The sequence below is a fragment of the Salvia miltiorrhiza genome, chromosome 5 (assembly GCF_028751815.1).
Source record: "Salvia miltiorrhiza cultivar Shanhuang (shh) chromosome 5, IMPLAD_Smil_shh, whole genome shotgun sequence".
In the NCBI taxonomy this organism is placed as follows: Eukaryota; Viridiplantae; Streptophyta; class Magnoliopsida; order Lamiales; family Lamiaceae; genus Salvia; species Salvia miltiorrhiza.
This window is the reverse complement of record NC_080391.1, coordinates 56,856,110-56,873,961: the sequence shown is the minus strand read 5'-3', so window position 1 is coordinate 56,873,961 and position 17,852 is coordinate 56,856,110. Positions and strand designations below refer to the sequence as shown.

The 17,852-nt window shown below is 35.0% G+C and overlaps 3 protein-coding genes across 4 annotated transcripts; 2 read left to right on the top strand and 1 right to left on the bottom strand.

The window, feature by feature from the left end:
• Positions 1-258: 258 nt before the first annotated feature.
• Positions 259-3,865, bottom strand: LOC131025374 (two-component response regulator ARR11-like). 2 transcript variants are annotated; one of them, XM_057955108.1, is made up of 5 exons: positions 3,393-3,865; positions 2,218-2,370; positions 1,764-2,144; positions 1,614-1,690; positions 259-1,403 (listed from the first exon to the last, which is right to left on the bottom strand). In XM_057955108.1, the coding sequence occupies exons 1-5, from the start codon at positions 3,520-3,522 to the stop codon at positions 477-479; spliced, it is 1,668 nt and encodes a 555-aa protein (XP_057811091.1). In that variant the 5' UTR covers positions 3,523-3,865; the 3' UTR covers positions 259-476. The 2 variants fall into 2 exon arrangements, with proteins under 2 accessions (XP_057811091.1, XP_057811092.1); XM_057955109.1 differs by lacking the exon at positions 3,393-3,865 and adding an exon at positions 3,061-3,366.
• A 6,063-nt stretch (positions 3,866-9,928) lies between these two features.
• On the top strand, positions 9,929-13,942 carry LOC131025373 (regulator of G-protein signaling 1). The gene is made up of 10 exons (XM_057955107.1): positions 9,929-10,303; positions 10,981-11,101; positions 11,215-11,278; positions 11,394-11,478; positions 11,912-11,985; positions 12,142-12,333; positions 12,490-12,578; positions 12,701-12,939; positions 13,035-13,281; positions 13,359-13,942. The coding sequence occupies exons 1-10, from the start codon at positions 10,227-10,229 to the stop codon at positions 13,563-13,565; spliced, it is 1,395 nt and encodes a 464-aa protein (XP_057811090.1). The 5' UTR covers positions 9,929-10,226; the 3' UTR covers positions 13,566-13,942.
• Positions 13,943-14,675: 733 nt separating this feature from the next.
• Positions 14,676-17,517, top strand: LOC131025372 (very-long-chain 3-oxoacyl-CoA reductase 1-like). The gene is made up of 3 exons (XM_057955106.1): positions 14,676-15,365; positions 16,852-16,921; positions 17,077-17,517. Exons 1-3 carry the CDS (start codon positions 14,743-14,745, stop codon positions 17,377-17,379), a joined length of 996 nt encoding a protein of 331 aa, XP_057811089.1. The 5' UTR covers positions 14,676-14,742; the 3' UTR covers positions 17,380-17,517.
• Positions 17,518-17,852: the final 335 nt, after the last annotated feature.

Sequence of the window (17,852 nt, the reverse complement as noted above, 5' to 3'; positions counted from 1 at the left end):
AGTTTATGCTAACGAGCCTCACTAAATGAGTTCGAACAAGCTTTTTTCAAATCGAGTCTCGTGCTTATTTACGACTATGTGTGTGTGTCACCCTCAATTTTAACGAGCTTTACTAAACGAGTTCGAATTATGAAGCATTATAGCCATCTATGTCCAAACTATATATAAGAATCACTAGCAATCCATGTTAGCATGATCATTTTTAGAGCTGCAAAAGACTAGCTATAACATAAGCAGAAAACAGAGAGCTCGAGTATATATCTGTTTAAACCCAAGCTAGATTCATTCACATATATAACTTCAAATAGTACCTGTGTTTTTGTGCAAGTGCTCATAGAAATCTGCTCATTATGCTTAGTTACAGAGGCCCTCTTCTGATTCACAACACCAACAGCAGAACTTACACTCGAGGCAACCCGATATCGCCTTTTTTTTAATCTTCACAAGCAATATACTGTCCTAACAAATAGCAAGGCTCATGCAATGTACACACCTTGGTCTATTACAGGGTATTCCACGGGGTCAATGGGGAACTCCGGGTTGAACTTTAGGGAGTCGTACAAGTGTGAGTGAACGTCGGTGAAGAGCTCTTGACCGTTGAAACTGAAGGGATCTATGGGGCCAAGGCAAGGATTTGGTGGGTATAGGTCAGATTGGGACGAGTAGTCACTCATGAGAGGTGATCCGGTTCCAACGAGCGCGTTTCTGTGCCAAGATTCGTCGTATAGACTCTCCAAGCTCTGGCTGCTGCTCTTTGTGTTCCATATAGTGGTGTGGGAGTCTGCCAAATGGCTCTCAGGCTGAAGGCAGAAGAGAGCTGCGGTGCTCTCGACTTTTGTTGCTTTCTCGCTGTGCTGGCTCCTTTTGCTCGTTGCAGCTGGTGATGGAGTGTCGGATGGTTTGCTCTGCACGGCCACGGCCACAGGAACGTGATCAAACCGGTGATGCTCTGCAATGAAGAGGGGCTGCTCTTTCTTGAACTGGAGAGGTGGCTTAGGCTCGTGTTTGAACGCAGCTGGTGGCTTCTGCTCGTGTTTGAACGGGAGAGGCGGAGCCCCAGCGCTCCACGAGTACTGGACTTGGATGTTAGGCTCGGATTTCGCATCAGAACTCAGCTGGCCAAATGAATGATCAAAACTTATGCTTGAGGTGCTGCTCTTTGCAAGATCATTAACCTCAGCAGCCGCCTTCGCCTCTGCTATTGGCATAGACTTGACGTTTCCTTCGCAGCTCTTTGGATCGTCGTGTTTCAAACAGGGTGAAGCTTTGGTGACTGGAGTTTGAAGGCCAGCATTTCCACCAGCAGCAGCATCCTTTGGGGATGAATCTGAGAGCTTCGCCCCACCAAGCGTGGCTCTCAGCTCGTTTTCCTTCTGCAACCTGCTCAAGTAGAGGCGATACTTCTGAAAGCATTAAAAAGGAATTCCTTAGGACCGTGAAGTGACAAGCGGGGGCGTGGAAAGGGACGAGATGGGCGCCTCCTTCGTCCCCATTCGCGTTCCCCTTCAATAAGCAAGCACCCCCTAAATCTTTAAAAGCTCCTAGATTTGCAGGCATTGATTGTCTTTCCTATTCCCAACCAAGACCAAGAGATTGAAAGGGTAGAGTTTTACCTGTAAATGGCTTGCAACATTCTCTCTAGTTAACCACGGCACGCCCATCAGATCGAGGATTTTCTTGGGGCCAACTTCTGCAACAAACGCGGTGAGTGAGACGAACTGTTTATCAGTAAGAAAATAAGGGGATTTGATGAGGAAACTGACTCTCAAATCCAATCAGATTAACAGCTTTGACAAACTTCTGATGAAGATCCACAGTCCAAACCACCCTCGCCTTCTTCAACGAGGAAGGGTCGCCACCCACGCGGTCATCACCCTTGTAATCAACGTCTTTCCTCTTCTTCCCAGAGACTGGATCCCCACCGAAGAAGAAGCCATCATCCGAGAGGTCTGCTCCGCCTCTGAGCATCATCTCGTCAAGGCTCTCGTGGCCTTCAATGTCCCTCACCTCGTGTATCCTCTTCCTGAACACGTGCTGCCATATGTTGCGGAGCTCCTTCATCCTGATCGGCTTGAGAAGGTAATCACAGGCGCCGTGCTGGACCCCCTTCATCACCCGGCTCGTCTCCCCATCCACGGACATCACTGCATAGATATATGGTTTAGTTTCCTGATGATACACACGAAACGTGGCTGTAAAGAAGCCAGTGAGACTCACTTATCACGGGCAGATCCATCTCCAGGCCGACGTGCTCCAGAAGCTTGAAACCATCCATGTCTGGCATGTTCACGTCGCTGATCACAATGTCGAACCCATCCTTGCGCTCGCGTAGCAAGTCAAGAGCCTCTCTCGCCAAATTACACGTTGTGACTGAAACTCACCAAAAAGAAGCATTTTTAGGGAGGGGAAAAAAACACCACACTCCTATACCAAGGCTCCTACTTACAAAAACAACATTGAAATTTCCACAACTCAAGATTTTTATGTTCCTCTCAGCATAAAACATTAGGATGCATCAAGAAATCATGTGACAATGCATTCAAACTATCAGTCAGGTCAAGGGAGTTTGAGGATTCTAGAGAAGAGCGTGGGATACGAACACAGAGAAATCGAAGATCAAAAAACACGTTCATACTCATATCCTACTGGATTTCAATCTAGTGAAGATTTTTTCAGATTCAGCTGAGAAGATTTCTGGAGAAAACAATACCTAACTGCGTCATTTTCGATCGGATTAATCTTCCACAATAGGAAGGTACTTATCAGTTATTACAAACTCAAATCCAACCTTGAAGATATTAGACACAAACTATGAAAATACAGAAAATGCTTATTATACCAAAAGCAGTAGCTCATTAATCTTCAGCAGTCTATATACATCAGATAAAATTCTTGGGATGAACTGATACTGAATAAACTAATGGAAATTACCATATCTTTCCTTTCCTTTCCTCTGATCTATCTAAAATTATGTCAAATCTTCTGAATTTTACAGAGTATAATCAGCTCATCAACACTAATTAACAAGTGAAATTTTGCTACAGCAATTTGATATCAGACCTTATACAACAGAAGAGAACTCAACATCAACACTCACAGCCTTTAATTATCTTGAATTTCACTTCATTTTTTTTCTTTCCTTAGCCCTAAAACCATCAAAACAGCCTACTACAGATTGCCAGTTAATTAACTCTTCCATCTTCACGCAATCACACCTCAAAATATGCCAATCAAGAAAAGAGCAGAAAACACACAGCCATAAAGAAACAATCTTTATCAACCAAAAACCAGACAGACAAAAGAATTCAACAACAAAAGACAAAAAGGGCAGTTGCATTTCAACAAATCTTGGCAACAAAAAGCAACAAGAGGAAGAAGGAAAAAAAAGGCACCTTCATAATTGCACTTCTTAAGCATCTTCTCAAGAATCTTGAGCCACGTGGGATCGTCGTCCACCACGAGCACCCGGAGACCCGCCGGAAAACAGTCGGTCCGCGGCGACGAAAACCCGCTCGAATCCATCAAAAAAAGTGGGGGCCGGATTTTGCAGCTCGGAGGAAAAGGACAAAAAAAGAGTGATCGAGTAGCTGTGTGTGATGCTACACTAAGATATACAAAAACAAGCGCGTACGTGTTGGCGCTGCGTATATATATTATTCCCTCTTGACAATTATAGTATGTGAGAGAAAGACAAGAGAGAGAGTGAGAGAGAGAGCTCGAAAAGTAGAGGAATGTGTGGATTTTTATGGGAAGGGCAAGGAAGAGAACATCGAATATCTGGCGCCGGCCTTTGTTGTTAGCTTCTTGTTAACGGTCTATGCAAATCGACGGCTTCATCCTTCTACATGAGTTTTTAACTGACCCCAACAAATTATTACTGTTTGACATTTTTAAGGTTGATTGTTTTTTTTTTTTTTTTTTTGAGGCAAAGGTAGTTAATTTTTCCAATTGACTTGGGCTCTTGAGAGTTGACATGGTTTCATCAAGCTATGTTGGATTTTTTTTTTTTTTTTATGCAAAGTATCAGTGTCAGGTTGTTTGACGAGTCAAGATTCATCGTCCGTTAATAATTATAGTTAATTTATATACAATCTAAAAGGGTAAATTTATCATCAATACATATATATCGAGCCTACAAAATACTCCCTCCGTCCTTTTAAACATGATCCTTACTGCTCGACATGATTATTAAGAAAAATGCTGGTTAAATGAGAAATTGGTTTCTTTTTTGAACAAAACTATTATTAATAGGACGAACAAAAAACGAAAGTGAACCGTTATTAATAGACATATGAAGTATAACCTAACTCGTCCATTCTTCTCATAATGTTGAATTTGGACTATTGACATGATTTGATCAATTAAAGCTATATTGGAATTTTTATAGGCGAAGTCTCGTGTCAGACTATTTGAGAGGTCAAGATTTATCGTGTAGCAATAATTATAGTCAATTTATATACAATTTGAAAAGATAAATTTGTCATCAACATATACATATTGTGATATTAATTTGATAGTATAAGTTTTTTAGTGAATTTTTAAGACCGAAAAAGATATATTCGAGATTATTTATTGTGTTTTGAGGGATCTAGTCAAGCTCGTTGGTCGGATTGTTGATTTTTTTTCGAGCCTACAAAATATAACATAGCTCGTCCATTTTTCTAGTAATGTTGAATTTATCAGTTCAATTATGTTATATCTAACTCGACTTTTATATTATTTTTTAGTCGGAGAAGGAAGAATGATGAGATTTTATTTAATCCAATTATGGAATTATGATTTTGCTTTGTTCCAATAATCAACTAAGTAAAATATCTAAAACTTAAAGATATTATAAATTATATTTAAGAAACAATTATCCTAGTTAACAATAATAAATAAATATAGAATATCCATAATTAGGATGCGATCAATCCTAATTTATACTCCCTCCGTCCACAAAATGAGTACCCATATTTCTTTTTTCGTCTATCCACGAAATGAGTACTTATTTTTTTTTTTGGGCAAGTGTACCCCACACAATCCTTTATAATCACACTACACTCAATATATTTCTTAAAATCTTTGCCGTCCACAGATGAGTACTCATTTCGTGTGTGGACGGAGGGAGTATTAAAAAGAAGTAAAGAATTAAAAACTAGATGATAAGTAGCTGAAAAAAAAGTACTAGTAGAACATAGACGATGCACCATGCAATACCCCAAAAAAGAGAATAGGGAATCTTGTGATTGAACAATAAACATTAAACACAATGATTCTCAAAAAACAATAAGCACATTGCTATTGTTAAAATTATAAATTAATTACCATATGTTTTCCTTAATATTTAACCCTTACGTACTTGAAAGATGCACCGTTACTGTTTTAGAATATATTTTAGATGCAAAATAAGTGGCCTTGAAACTAATTATTGCAACAAATTATAGGTTTAATTGGCTGATCAAAGAACCTTGTTTTTTTGTGCCCTATCTTTAATTGAGCCAATATTTCATCAACAACTAAACCTCTCTAAAGGTTCCCACCCCAAAAAATGCCATTACCATTTCTTTATTAATTAATAATAATAAATTTTCAAAGATGCCCAATCATTGATCACCACATTAGTAAATTTATATACTACTACCTTTTTTCTCTTTATAAAAGCACCTTGTACTAGAGTACTTGGGAGAATGGGCTAATTAGCTATTAATCACCAATTGCTTAATAATTTAATTTTAATTATTATTATTATTTTGTTTTTTTAATAAATTACATAAGTAAATAAAAAAAAATTTAAAGACCGCGCGACGGATGACTTGAACCCAGGATCTCAAGTCTTGAACATTTACCTCCTACCACTAGATTAACACACGCATACATTTAATTCTAATTATTGCAAACTCGTTTGATGGAGGGAGCTAGAGTTTACTTACCCCTCTCTTTAGGGGAATTGGAACTCGGAACTTTGCATGAGAGTGTTTGCAGCGAGACTAGTTAAGATTTAAATTTAAATTCATATTTTAATTACCAATTTGTAATTTTAATGATACTTATAATCATAAATATGTTATCGAATATGAGTTTAGATTTGAATCTTAATCTATAATTCTATTTTAATGGCAAGACAGTTTCACCCAAGACTCTCATAATTTGAAATATAAACTTATAAAATTATTGTTATACTCTTTTTATAATTTAATTTCTTTAAAAATTAAAGGAAATTGTTCTTATTTTATTTAGAAGTAAAAAAAAATATACCAATTTATATTAAAAAAAATAGTCCAAATTGAACTCTTCCCTCCCTTTGGGTTTTAATATTAACTCTTTATTTAGTTGTGTAGCAAATTAATATACTTTACAATTCAATAAAACATACCTAGATTTAATTGGAGAAAAACTCATAATTTGACACATCTATTTTTATTTTTTTCCCAATTATGAAGAGACAAGCACAACGTTTCTTTTTGTTAGTTCTATTTTAAATTTCTTTAAATGTGGAAACCAGCATAGGACAAGATATCCTAATCATGTCATGTTAGAAACCCTAGTTGTCGCCAACTTGTTGGAGCGTGCATTTCACGCACCTCTCCAACAACTTATCCTCCGAAGTTGCAAGAAGATTCCTAATTACTTAAAAATTTTAACTTTTTTACTAAATTTAATTTTGCAAGTGTTTTAAGAATCTAGAGAGGGTGACAGAGATATATATGTGCATTTCTTAATTTATATTCGGAAGATTCTCGATTCGCATTTCTAACAATTTTATTGGAATAATTATAACACTGAATATTGACCGACGCAGAAATATAATTTTAAGAAATTAAAATTGAAGGTATTTGATTATAAAGATTTACTTAAATATTCTAACGATAAAATTGATAATATATAAACTCTCAATTAATTAATATTGAGTTTCAATTTTTAATAAATTAAATTTGTCTAAATTTACAAACGAATTAAATATAATCGAAAGATTAAAATATTATTACAAGGCCTTAAATACAAATGTAGGGATCTAAATTGCTATTATCAACAAATATTTATGTATCAATCTAATCGGTCAACGAGTCGCAAGATTAAATTACTAATTCAAATCATAAAAGCATGCATGCACTGATGCACTAAAACAAATACATATATATATATATATATAGAGGAATGTTATGCTACATACCTTATTTGAGCACCTTACGTCAGCACCACTCACGTTTAGTCATCGTTAGCAGTATCTTTTTTGTTTTTGATATTTATTTTTATTCTAATACTTCATAAATCGTTATTATGATCATTAATTTTATAAATAACATAAAAACCAAAGTCTAATTTATTCTTTTTATTAATTATTTAAAGTTAAAGGGAATATGAACAAATCGGACTTTGATTTTTTGTTATTTACAAAATTAATAATCCTAATAACAATTTATGAAGTATTAGAATAAAAATAAATATCTAAAACAAAAAAGATACTGCTAACGATGGCTAAACGTGAGTGGTGCTCACGTAAGATATGTAGCATAACATTCCTAATATATATATATATATATATATATATATATATATATATATATATATATGTTCCTCCAATTAATTTCATGAACTAATTTTGTTTTTATACCGTAAAGAAAATATCCGAAGTTTTATATATTTTCTTAACAACAACGTCAAGCAATAAATAAATAAATCGTGACGAAAATCACACTTGGTTTTGTGGATAAATTCAATTATGTCAATCAAAAGGCAAGCTTAATTAAATACATACTATATTATTCAAGCGTGACCACTTTTAACAAAGGAAAATCTATCTTTATCTAGAGCAGCTGAGATAGCTGATAAGGTGGCAGCAGCCAAAACACTAAATATTTCTACTTTTCATGAAAATGTGTTTTTTTAATAATTTCAAAATATATATATATATATATATATATATATATATATATATATATATATATATAATTGTAACATGGTTTGCACTATCGTCTGTAAAATTTTCACCACACACTTAGCAATTGCAGCAGCTGAGCATATTATGACTCAATTGACACTATCTATGTACAAGTGTTACTTTGTTTCAAGTCCAAAAGTGGAAGAACCATTTCCACAATACTATTATATTAATCAACTAATTCTAATCAACTTTTTTCTCTAAAAGCACATTTCTTATTTAATTTAGTTCAACCATATTTTGTACAGATCATGTCCTGCATTAATATTTTTTATTTAATATTCTCTTCGTCCCACGAATCTTGAGTCATTTTCCTTTTTCGGTCGTTCCACAAATCTTGAATCATTTTCTTATATGACAAAAAAAAAATCTATTTTTCACCTACCACACTTAACACACTAAATATTATACATTAAATTAATTGGAGGAACTCAAGATTCGCGGGACGGAGGAAGTATATTTCATCTAATTAATTACTTATATTGGTTGTCGTTTTATACATGATGTATATGTATTAATAAATTAAATTAAACACAACACATAAAATGAGCCCTTACCATTGTTTTTTGCTTTTCTATTTTTATAAATTCATCAAATTATTGTTATTAATTATGTGTGAATTACCATACAAAAGCCTCCTTCACCAAATTCTTAAGATATTGTTCAAATTGGGAGAAGGATAGACATAATAGCAAGCCAAAGGAAAATTGCATACACACAAACACTAATCATGGTCTAATCATCTTATAATCCACACATCTATTCACTTTTGTTGCAAGATTAACGGTATATAGTGATTATCTTTATGCAAAAAGGCACCCATAACATTAAATATATTGTTTATTCACTCAATTTGTTGTTTTCTTTTTGGTTTCACCTTTGAAATTAATATACATATATAGGGTAGTGTTTAAAGGCATAGCTTTTGAGAGTGGGGTAGGTTTTGAAAAGAAAACCCCAATGGCTCAAAAAAGGAAATGCCCACTAATTTCAAGTTCCTTTTGGCTAAAGAGAGAATTGGAGAATGATTGGTTCTTAACATATTGTGAGGATGAACTCCATGCAACTTCTCTTTAGTGGATTATTTCCTTTTCATTTTTAAATTTGAAAGTGAGCATTTTCAAACCCCTCTTCTCTCTCTCTCTCTCTCTTGTGAGTTTCTTGATTGCTACTACACAAGAGTGATTCCTCTTAATCTTAGGCTTTCCAATTAATTCTTAACTATGGTGCTTCAAAATTTGGTGATTGATTCTTGAGTATATGCCTCAAGAAAAAAGTAGAATTTAGGCATTGTATTTTCTAGCCATTTCCTTTCTTTTTAGCTTTCAAGGAGGGTGGGGGGAGGTTTCTATTCTAGTAGAACTTATTCTAAATTTTTATAATGTGAGAGTTTATTTGTTTATGTTTTATAAAATTTTCCCATGTTATGTCTTATTTATAAGTACACTGTCAAATTGAAGTACGAGATTAGGAGAATCGGCTATAACTAACTACTTTGGTAAGAATTTGGGATTCTAGCTAGCTAAGCTAGGTTTACACCTACAAGGTTGATTAATGTTTTGGGACAATATTTTGGATCCAAAATCCAAGAAAATAATGAATATATGGCATTACATGTTTAGGCCCATTAGTTTGATAGTAACAATTCGAAAATTAAGCCCACTATGTAGGTTAGACCCAATTAATATCTTTAAGCACAAAATTAATATTTATACTGTATTTTATTAGATGTATTCGCATTGATTAAATATGGCATATGTTATGTATAAATATATGATTTTCAAATATTTTACATTGGTCAATATTTGAATATATATATATATATATATTGTATTATATTATATTATATTATATTAAATGTATGTATTTGTCAAATATATTTAGATAGTCAAAATTTTAAACTTAAGTAACATATGTCACGTTTGTCAATGGGCGGAGTGTGATTTTTCTTTTCTTTTTTCTTTTGCATTTTAAATTATCAAGATGTTATCATAATTAATTCATTAAAAATTTAGGCAATCTATACTTTTCAAACTAGAGGAGAGTTCGGCCAATATTTTGTTTATTTAACTATTTTTTGAAGTAACTATAATACGAAATTAAGCATTAATCGTGAATATCTGTACACACACTTAATAGATTTTGCTATAAATATATCACTTAATTTCTAATAATTATTATTATTAAACTAAATTTAGAAAACCAATAATTGTGGAAAAGAGGCACGTGGAATTCGACTTGATTTCTGCGACATTTCTTCAAACAGTTGACAAGCTCTACAGAGCAAAGCAGCTGAAGCCTGACAATGGAGATTTGCGCTGTCAGAGGGGGCTGCCCCAGCGACTATGTCGCCGTCTCAATCGCTATACTCTCCGTTATCCTGTAATTCTCGAATCTCCTCTGAAAAAGTTGCTTTAGCTATGAAATGATTGTTTTGTGTTTGTTTGTGTTGTCTATATTTGCAGTTCTATAGAAACTATGAGCTTAGGGCTCTTCATGTTTTGTTTGATATGAAGTCGGATTTTGTTGAAAAAACATTTTTCTGATCAATTTTGGTTGCTAATTTTGTCGTGGAAATAGGAGTTGTGATTTATTGTGTAGCTCTGAGAATTTGCTACTGAATTTATGGCACATGAGTTGATTTTGTATGCAGAATAAAGTTAATTTAACGAAGACTCGCAAAGTTTTGAGTTTTGAATGATAATAACCTTGGATGTAATTATATCCCAAAGGAATAAGGAGATAAATTCTGAAATAAGCTACTTCTTGGGATCTTGAAGCTATTTCCTTATTACTAGTTGTTAACTTTAGGTGAAACATGTGTTGGAAATTTATCATGTTGTGTAGGATTGAATCTTTTCAATCAATATGTTGGAAACTGCCTTGTATTGTAATAGATGAAGGAATTCTGACTGAGTCCAGATACGCTTTCACATCGATTAACCATGTCTCTTAAGAACAATGTGGACTATACGCGTGTGTGAGTAACGTAGTCATGGCTGTTGTACGTATATACAGACTTTGTTGAGATCTAGAGAAAAATTGTTTTTCTGTTACAGGCTTCTTGTACAGGCTGGTTTTCCCTATGTAATTCACAAGATCCCGAGACCTAAAGGCAGCGGCTTCTGGCTTGTTGCAATACAAGTTATTGCCAGCTTCAACCTTTTATTGTCGATTGTGGTATTCTTTTTCCCTTTGCATAAGTAACTACGGATCTCATGCATTTTTTCTGTTTTGTTCTTTTCGTTTTACCTATGTCTTTGTCCGTGTTGAACGTGGTCTGGTCTATGCAGATGGCCCTTGGTTTTTTGAGGTTCAGAAGGAAGCATTGGTGGAGTTCTTGCTATATATGGGCTGGTAATTTTACTACAGCGTGATTATACGAGCCATCTTCTTATAATATTTTGTCTATTCATTGCCTTTTTGGGATCACTCATGCATTAGTTTATACCTAATGTTCATCTGCTCCCAGTTTGGTTCGAAGGTCCATTAGGATTTGGCTTGCTGTTGAGCTGCCGTATTGTACAAGCATTTCAACTGTATAACTTATTTGTTAAGTAAGTAAAATCTTTCTGAGTTGTTGGAATATAATGATGCATTTGTATCTTAGTGAATTCCCCCATATTTAGGTTTTGAACAGTGGAGTTAAGGGGAACTCCATGGAAAGGGTGCTAGAAGCTGATGTCGAGTATATAATGATTATTTTGTATAGGAATAGGATCTATAACAAGATAATCTAGCTAGACATTGTGTTAAAATTATTTTATATGAAATAATCTAGTTGAGATTGATATTCCAAAGGCTTCCACCAAAATGTATTTTTGAAAGATCAATCTGCATTATTTTCTGAGGGGTTGGGTAGTAACACCATTGCTTCACCATCATGTACTATTTTGTTTTTATCCTATGTTTCTATACTATAAAACTCATACAAAGAAATTTGTTTGAGATCTTACTAATTTTATTCTCTTGATACTCATGACCTCTCAGGAGACGTTTGCCACCCATCCGGTCATTTATATTTCTTACACTGGTTCTCTTGCCTTGGATTGTGGGTTCGGCGAGTAAGTATCGAAGTTCTTGTGTTTACATTTATATCCATGTGCTCTTTGCCAAAAAAATGTTAAGGTTTTCAAAGAGCAGGTTGATAAATTTACTGATCTCGTCTTGATTATTTGAGTTTTTTTCCCTCTCTCTTGGTGCATTGCTATTCTGCGCAGTTCTTCACTTGAACAAGCCCCTAAACCACCGTTGCCACATGAAAACTCTGTGGATCATCCCAGTTATTTCTGTTCACGCTCTGTATATTGCTGCTTTGGTTGGATTCACTGGAGCAGTTCAACATATTGAGTTTAGATTCCATGAACTCAAGGACCTCTGGCGAGGAATTCTAGTCTCGGCTTGTTGCATCGGTACATAATTTCTGCTTATATCTTCTACTCTACAAATCGATGTTCCTTTTAAGGTATCTAATGTGTTTATATATAGGTTTGTTAAATAAATATTTAATATTTAAATTCATAGTAATTGTTATGTGCATTGCATGTAAGTTTTTATTTTCCCTGAAGGAATATGGGTGGTCGCTTACATTCTGAATGAGATTCATGAAGATAGTCCATTGGTCCAAATCATTTCAAGATCTGTATTACTAATCATGGTAAGCCTAGCCAGTTTCTTCAGATGATTAAGATCTTGCTTCATTTCCATTTCTCGATTTTCATTTTCCATAGTCGTGCACTTTTCCCCCTGATTATTCTTTCTTAATAATCATTTTAACAGACAAGTATTCTTCTATTGGCATTCTTCTCTATGTCAATATCACAACCACTTGCCTCACTTTTGAGCTCGACGAAAAAGGACCAGCAGGATTACACCATGATGGGCCGGGCCCTCGGCATTCCTGATAGCGGGCTTTTAGTACAACAGGAATCAACACAGTCGATAGATCCTAACGAACCTTTGGATAAGCTTCTTACTGACAGAAGATTCCGCCAGTCATTTGTTGAATTTGCAGATAGGTCTATTCCCGTTGCAGATAACTCCTATTTATCCTTTTCGTCTTTACCTATACCCTCGTGTGATGATATTGAACTGCATCTGCATCCTTATGCAGCTGTTTGGCGGGGGAAAGTGTCCATTTCTACGAGGAGCTGCTGCAGCTCGACAAAATCCCAGTTGACGATCATGTCAGAAGAATCTATATGGCACGTCATATTATTGACACGTACATCACTCCTGGTGCAACAATGGAGGTGAACATATCTCATCGTTGCAGGCAAGAAATCCTATCCACTCCCGATTTGGCACACCCGGAGCTCTTCAAAAACGCATTGAATGAGTTGATTCAGTTGATGAAAATGGTTAGTCTGTTTACTTGAACCTTACATTATCTTACCTACCACACTCCTATGTGCCCTAATCCAACACGTTCTTGAAGAATTTGGCGAATGATTATTGGTCATCTACGTTCTTCATGAAACTGAAAGAAGAGGCGATGATGAAAACAGCCGACTATGAGCTAGAACAGAGCAGTTGGAACTACTCACATCGGCTGAGCTCTGTTCATTGTGCCGATGACCCTTTCCACCAAGAACACAGTCCTAGCAAGTTGAGTTCGAGTAGCCATGAAGTAGAGCTGCAGTGACATCGGCCTCCCCAAATCACACACAAAAAACGAACACTTTCTAGGTCCGGAACGAGATGAGTAGCAGCTAACACGACGTGGCAGGAATTGGAGACCGGGGCGTTTGTGCAGCCATATTCGAGATCGATGCTCTGCTTCTCCCTTACTTGATCATCTGCTAAATTTTGGTGTTCAATTATAAATGAACTGCCACGATTTTAGCAGCATTTTGTTGGAGATTAATGTTTTGTGTATTTGTTAGGCATTTTATAGAAGAAAAAGGGAAAAAGAAAAGAGTTAGTGTTGCTAGATTTCTAGGTTTGAAGCTTCTTTATGTAACTTTATGTAAATCGATAAGACTTATCAGGAAATGATCATTTACACACTTGGTTTATCAATATGACGCATCATGATTTATTACTATTATTAATTTATTATTATTATTTGAAATGAAAATGAGAAATAACGAAGTTGAAACCATTTTACCTCACTCTTATTTTCCGACCAAGATAAAGAATTAGCGGTGAAAAGTAATTCGTTTCAATGTCTTCTTAAGAAATGTTGTAGTAGTTGTTTTCATCTTATTGTGAATTGTTATATAAATTAGATGTAATTTATTTTACAATTATGACCATAATTAGTATTTGTGCAATGTAAGAAAAATGCTTTTAAATTTTTATATATAAAAATAATAATACTAATTCAATTATTATCATATTTATAAGTATAATATTCCCTCCGTCCGCGATATCGTTTCCACATTGGGTCTCATTATGGTTGTGAGTAGAAGTTTGTGGACCCTACTTCTATAAATGGAAGTGGAAACGATATCGCGGACAGACCGAAATGACAAATGTGAAAACGATATCGCGGACGAATGGAATATAAAATAGTATAATTTTAATTGAATATATTTGAGTTCAATATATAAAAAATAAAAAAATAAATTAGAGGGACTAAAATGAATTGGCCAAAAATTATATTGTCAACCTTAGCTCAAATCATGACCAATCTTAAATCTTAATACATGGATTGGCCAAAATGTATATTGTCAAGATTAGAGGGACTAAAATGAAATCCTTATCGACTTGCATTGAATATTCACCCACCCGTTTTTTTAAAAATTTGAGCATTGAATATTCACCTGTATTAGTATTACTCGACACTGCATCTGCATCCATCTCTAGATTCTCCGCTAATGGAGATTCAAGCCCTTTTCATACTCACCGCCGCCTGCTTCGGCTTCATCAATCTCTCAAAATTCCTACTAAAAATCCTCGTATCGCTATGGGCCGCGTTCATCCGGCCGGAAAAAGATCTGAGATCGTACGGCTCCTGGGCCGCCATCACCGGCTCAACCCAGGGCATCGGGAGAGCCCTAGCTTTCGAGATCGCGGCGAGAGGCCTCAACCTCGTGCTGATCGACCTCAACCCTTCGACGCTGGAGGCGACGTCGCGAGAGATCCGGCGGAAACACGGCGGGATCGAGGTGAAAACCGTCGCGATCGACTTCGCCGCCGGCTGCCGAGCCGGGGAGGAGATCGCGCGGGCTGTGGCGCGGGAGATCAAGGGTTTGGATTTGGGGATTTTGATCAACAACGCCGGGATGGCCTATCCGTACGCGAGATTCATGCACGAGGTGGAGGACGGCCTGATGGAGAGCGTGGTCGGAGTGAACGCCGCGGCGGCGACGTGGGTTGCGAGGGCGGCGGTGGCGGAGATGCTGGGGAGGGGGAGAGGCGCCGTCGTGAACATCGGCTCCGGCTCTTCCGCTTACGTTCCGTCGTACCCGCTTTTCACGGTTTACGCCGCCACGAAAGCGTAAGTTGCATTGCATGTGTCGTCGTCGATGGTCTCATAAAATTTGTAAATTTCCGACTTAAAAAAATATTGGTAAAATAATTTTCGATTGCTTAATTTAAAAGATGTTGGTAATATATCCTAGTTGGAATTGAACCTCACTCCCCTAATTAGGTAACTAACACGAGTCATGAGCTTGTTGTAAACTTGTAATTAATAGTCAATTAATAGATGTTTAAAGAAGGGGTTATTGCCAGAAAATACATATACTTTGTCAATTTTCTGGTTTATAACATGACCTTATAATTTGGCCAAAAAATGCATCAATTTTCAATTTAATTGCAATTATAACATGACTTTATAGTCTGACCAGAAAATACACCAAGTTTCAGTTTATTCTCAATTATAACATAACCTTATAATTAGTTTAGTATAATATTATCAAAGTTTAATACGTTAAATATTTTTAATTTTCTTTTCATCTCACAATATACTATAAGGTCATGTTATAAACCAAAAAATTGACAAAGTATATGTATTTTCTGGCAATAACCCCTTTAAAGAATAAAGATTTAAATAAGGAAACTGATTTGCCAATGAGACTTATCTCAATTGGCAAAGTTGAGACATCCAAAAACTCTTTTTTGTAAGATGTATTGGACTCAATTCCGCTAATTACATTCGATATAATTTTAATACATTTGTATGAGTAGTGGTTCCACCTGTGTGCGTTAGAGATTTCTCACATATATGGTGTAGAGGTCCCGACTGCATCCAAGTGACTTATTTGATTTATAATATATACCTCTTGTAATTCTTAAAGAAGAAAAAAAAAAGGTAAGGAAGCTGCTTAATTTGAAAGTTAATTAGTTATAAGTAATGTTCTAATTTGTATTTTCTTCCAATGTTTAAGAACTTTGTATTAAAATGAAATTATATATGGGAAAAATATAGTCATGAAGTCAAACTTTTGAACAGTCAACTAAGCGAGTGTCTAGATAAGTTTATTTCAAAGAGCTTATAGGCTACAATCATTTATAAAATGTGTTAACAAATTATAAGATATAGTAATATATTAAGAGCTTATAAGTTATCAAAATTTTTGAATAATTGAACTTATAAACTATATAAAGAAAAGGTTCAATTAGAATTTAGAAACAGAGAAAATCAAAGTTAATAAGAGAAAATCGAAGAATGATAATATTAGAAAGATATATCATGAAAATAACAAATTGTAATTGGATATTTTTATAATATAATATTATTTGTAAAATTATGAAAAATTAAATTGAAATTAAAGAACTTTTTTTTTTTTAAGTTTAAAGTTATTAAAACTTATTTTTACAGTTTATAAGTGATTTAAAATCCCATATAATTATTTGAAGGAGCATATAAACCCAACCATGATTACCTTCTTTTCATTTAATTTCAAGATTAAAATTATGTTTACATTTTGAAAATTAGTTTTGTTAATGATGACATACACAATTGAAATGTTGATGTTCAGATATGTGGCGATGCTGTCAAAAAGCATGAGTTTGGAGTATAAACAACATGGGATTAATGTGCAGTGCCAGGTTAGTAAATTTTGGAGATTTATTGCTCTCTACATATTTATCTAAGCCCATTAATTATTAACCAATAAGATTTTTGGCTATTCAAAGTCACAGTGCACACACAATCACGAATGATATAAAAATACGAGACTGAAACACGACATCGTTATTGACAGATCCCAATGTTCGTGGCAACAAAAATGACCTCTATAAAGAAACCATCACTATTCATTCCATCTGCAGAGACATACAGCAAGGCCAGCATGAGATGGATTGGCCAAAATGATCCAATCTGCATACCTTATTGGCCTCATGCTCTGCAGGCCCTCATCATCTCCTTCCTCCCACACCAACTTCTTGACAGCCTTCTCTTTAGATTTTTCCTCGGGATGCGGGCCCGCGGGCGGAGGAAGGACGAGAAAATGGGACATTTAGTCGATAAGAGCTCGTTCAAGCTCGAGTCAGTTGAACTTAATTGAATTTTTGGGGGCTTGTTCGAGCTCGACTTGATATTATTGGATTTTTGGAATTATAATGAAGTTGGAACTTCTATATTATAGTTTTGGATACTCTACTCATTGATTTGATGCTATTCATACTCGTGCTCTTTCAAATTATGTGTAAAAAAATCGTGACTTTTTAATTTTGAATTGGTCAACCAACTATCTAGACCTAATTTTTAAAATATGATTTGATTTTAACTCGTCATAATTGGTTACCTTAGTTACAAAATTACCATGATGAACCTCCCAAATGCATTCATTTTAAATACTCCTACATTTTTATTACGGGCCTAAGAAATAAGGACTTATTAAAATCACAAGGGTGCAGGAAAGAGTTTTCAAGAATATCTTATTTTAGGTCAAATAAAAAAATTTATTTAACGTGAAAACTGTTGGTTATCCTTGACATCATCTAATGATACGCAGCGGAATATACATTCAAGGATTAG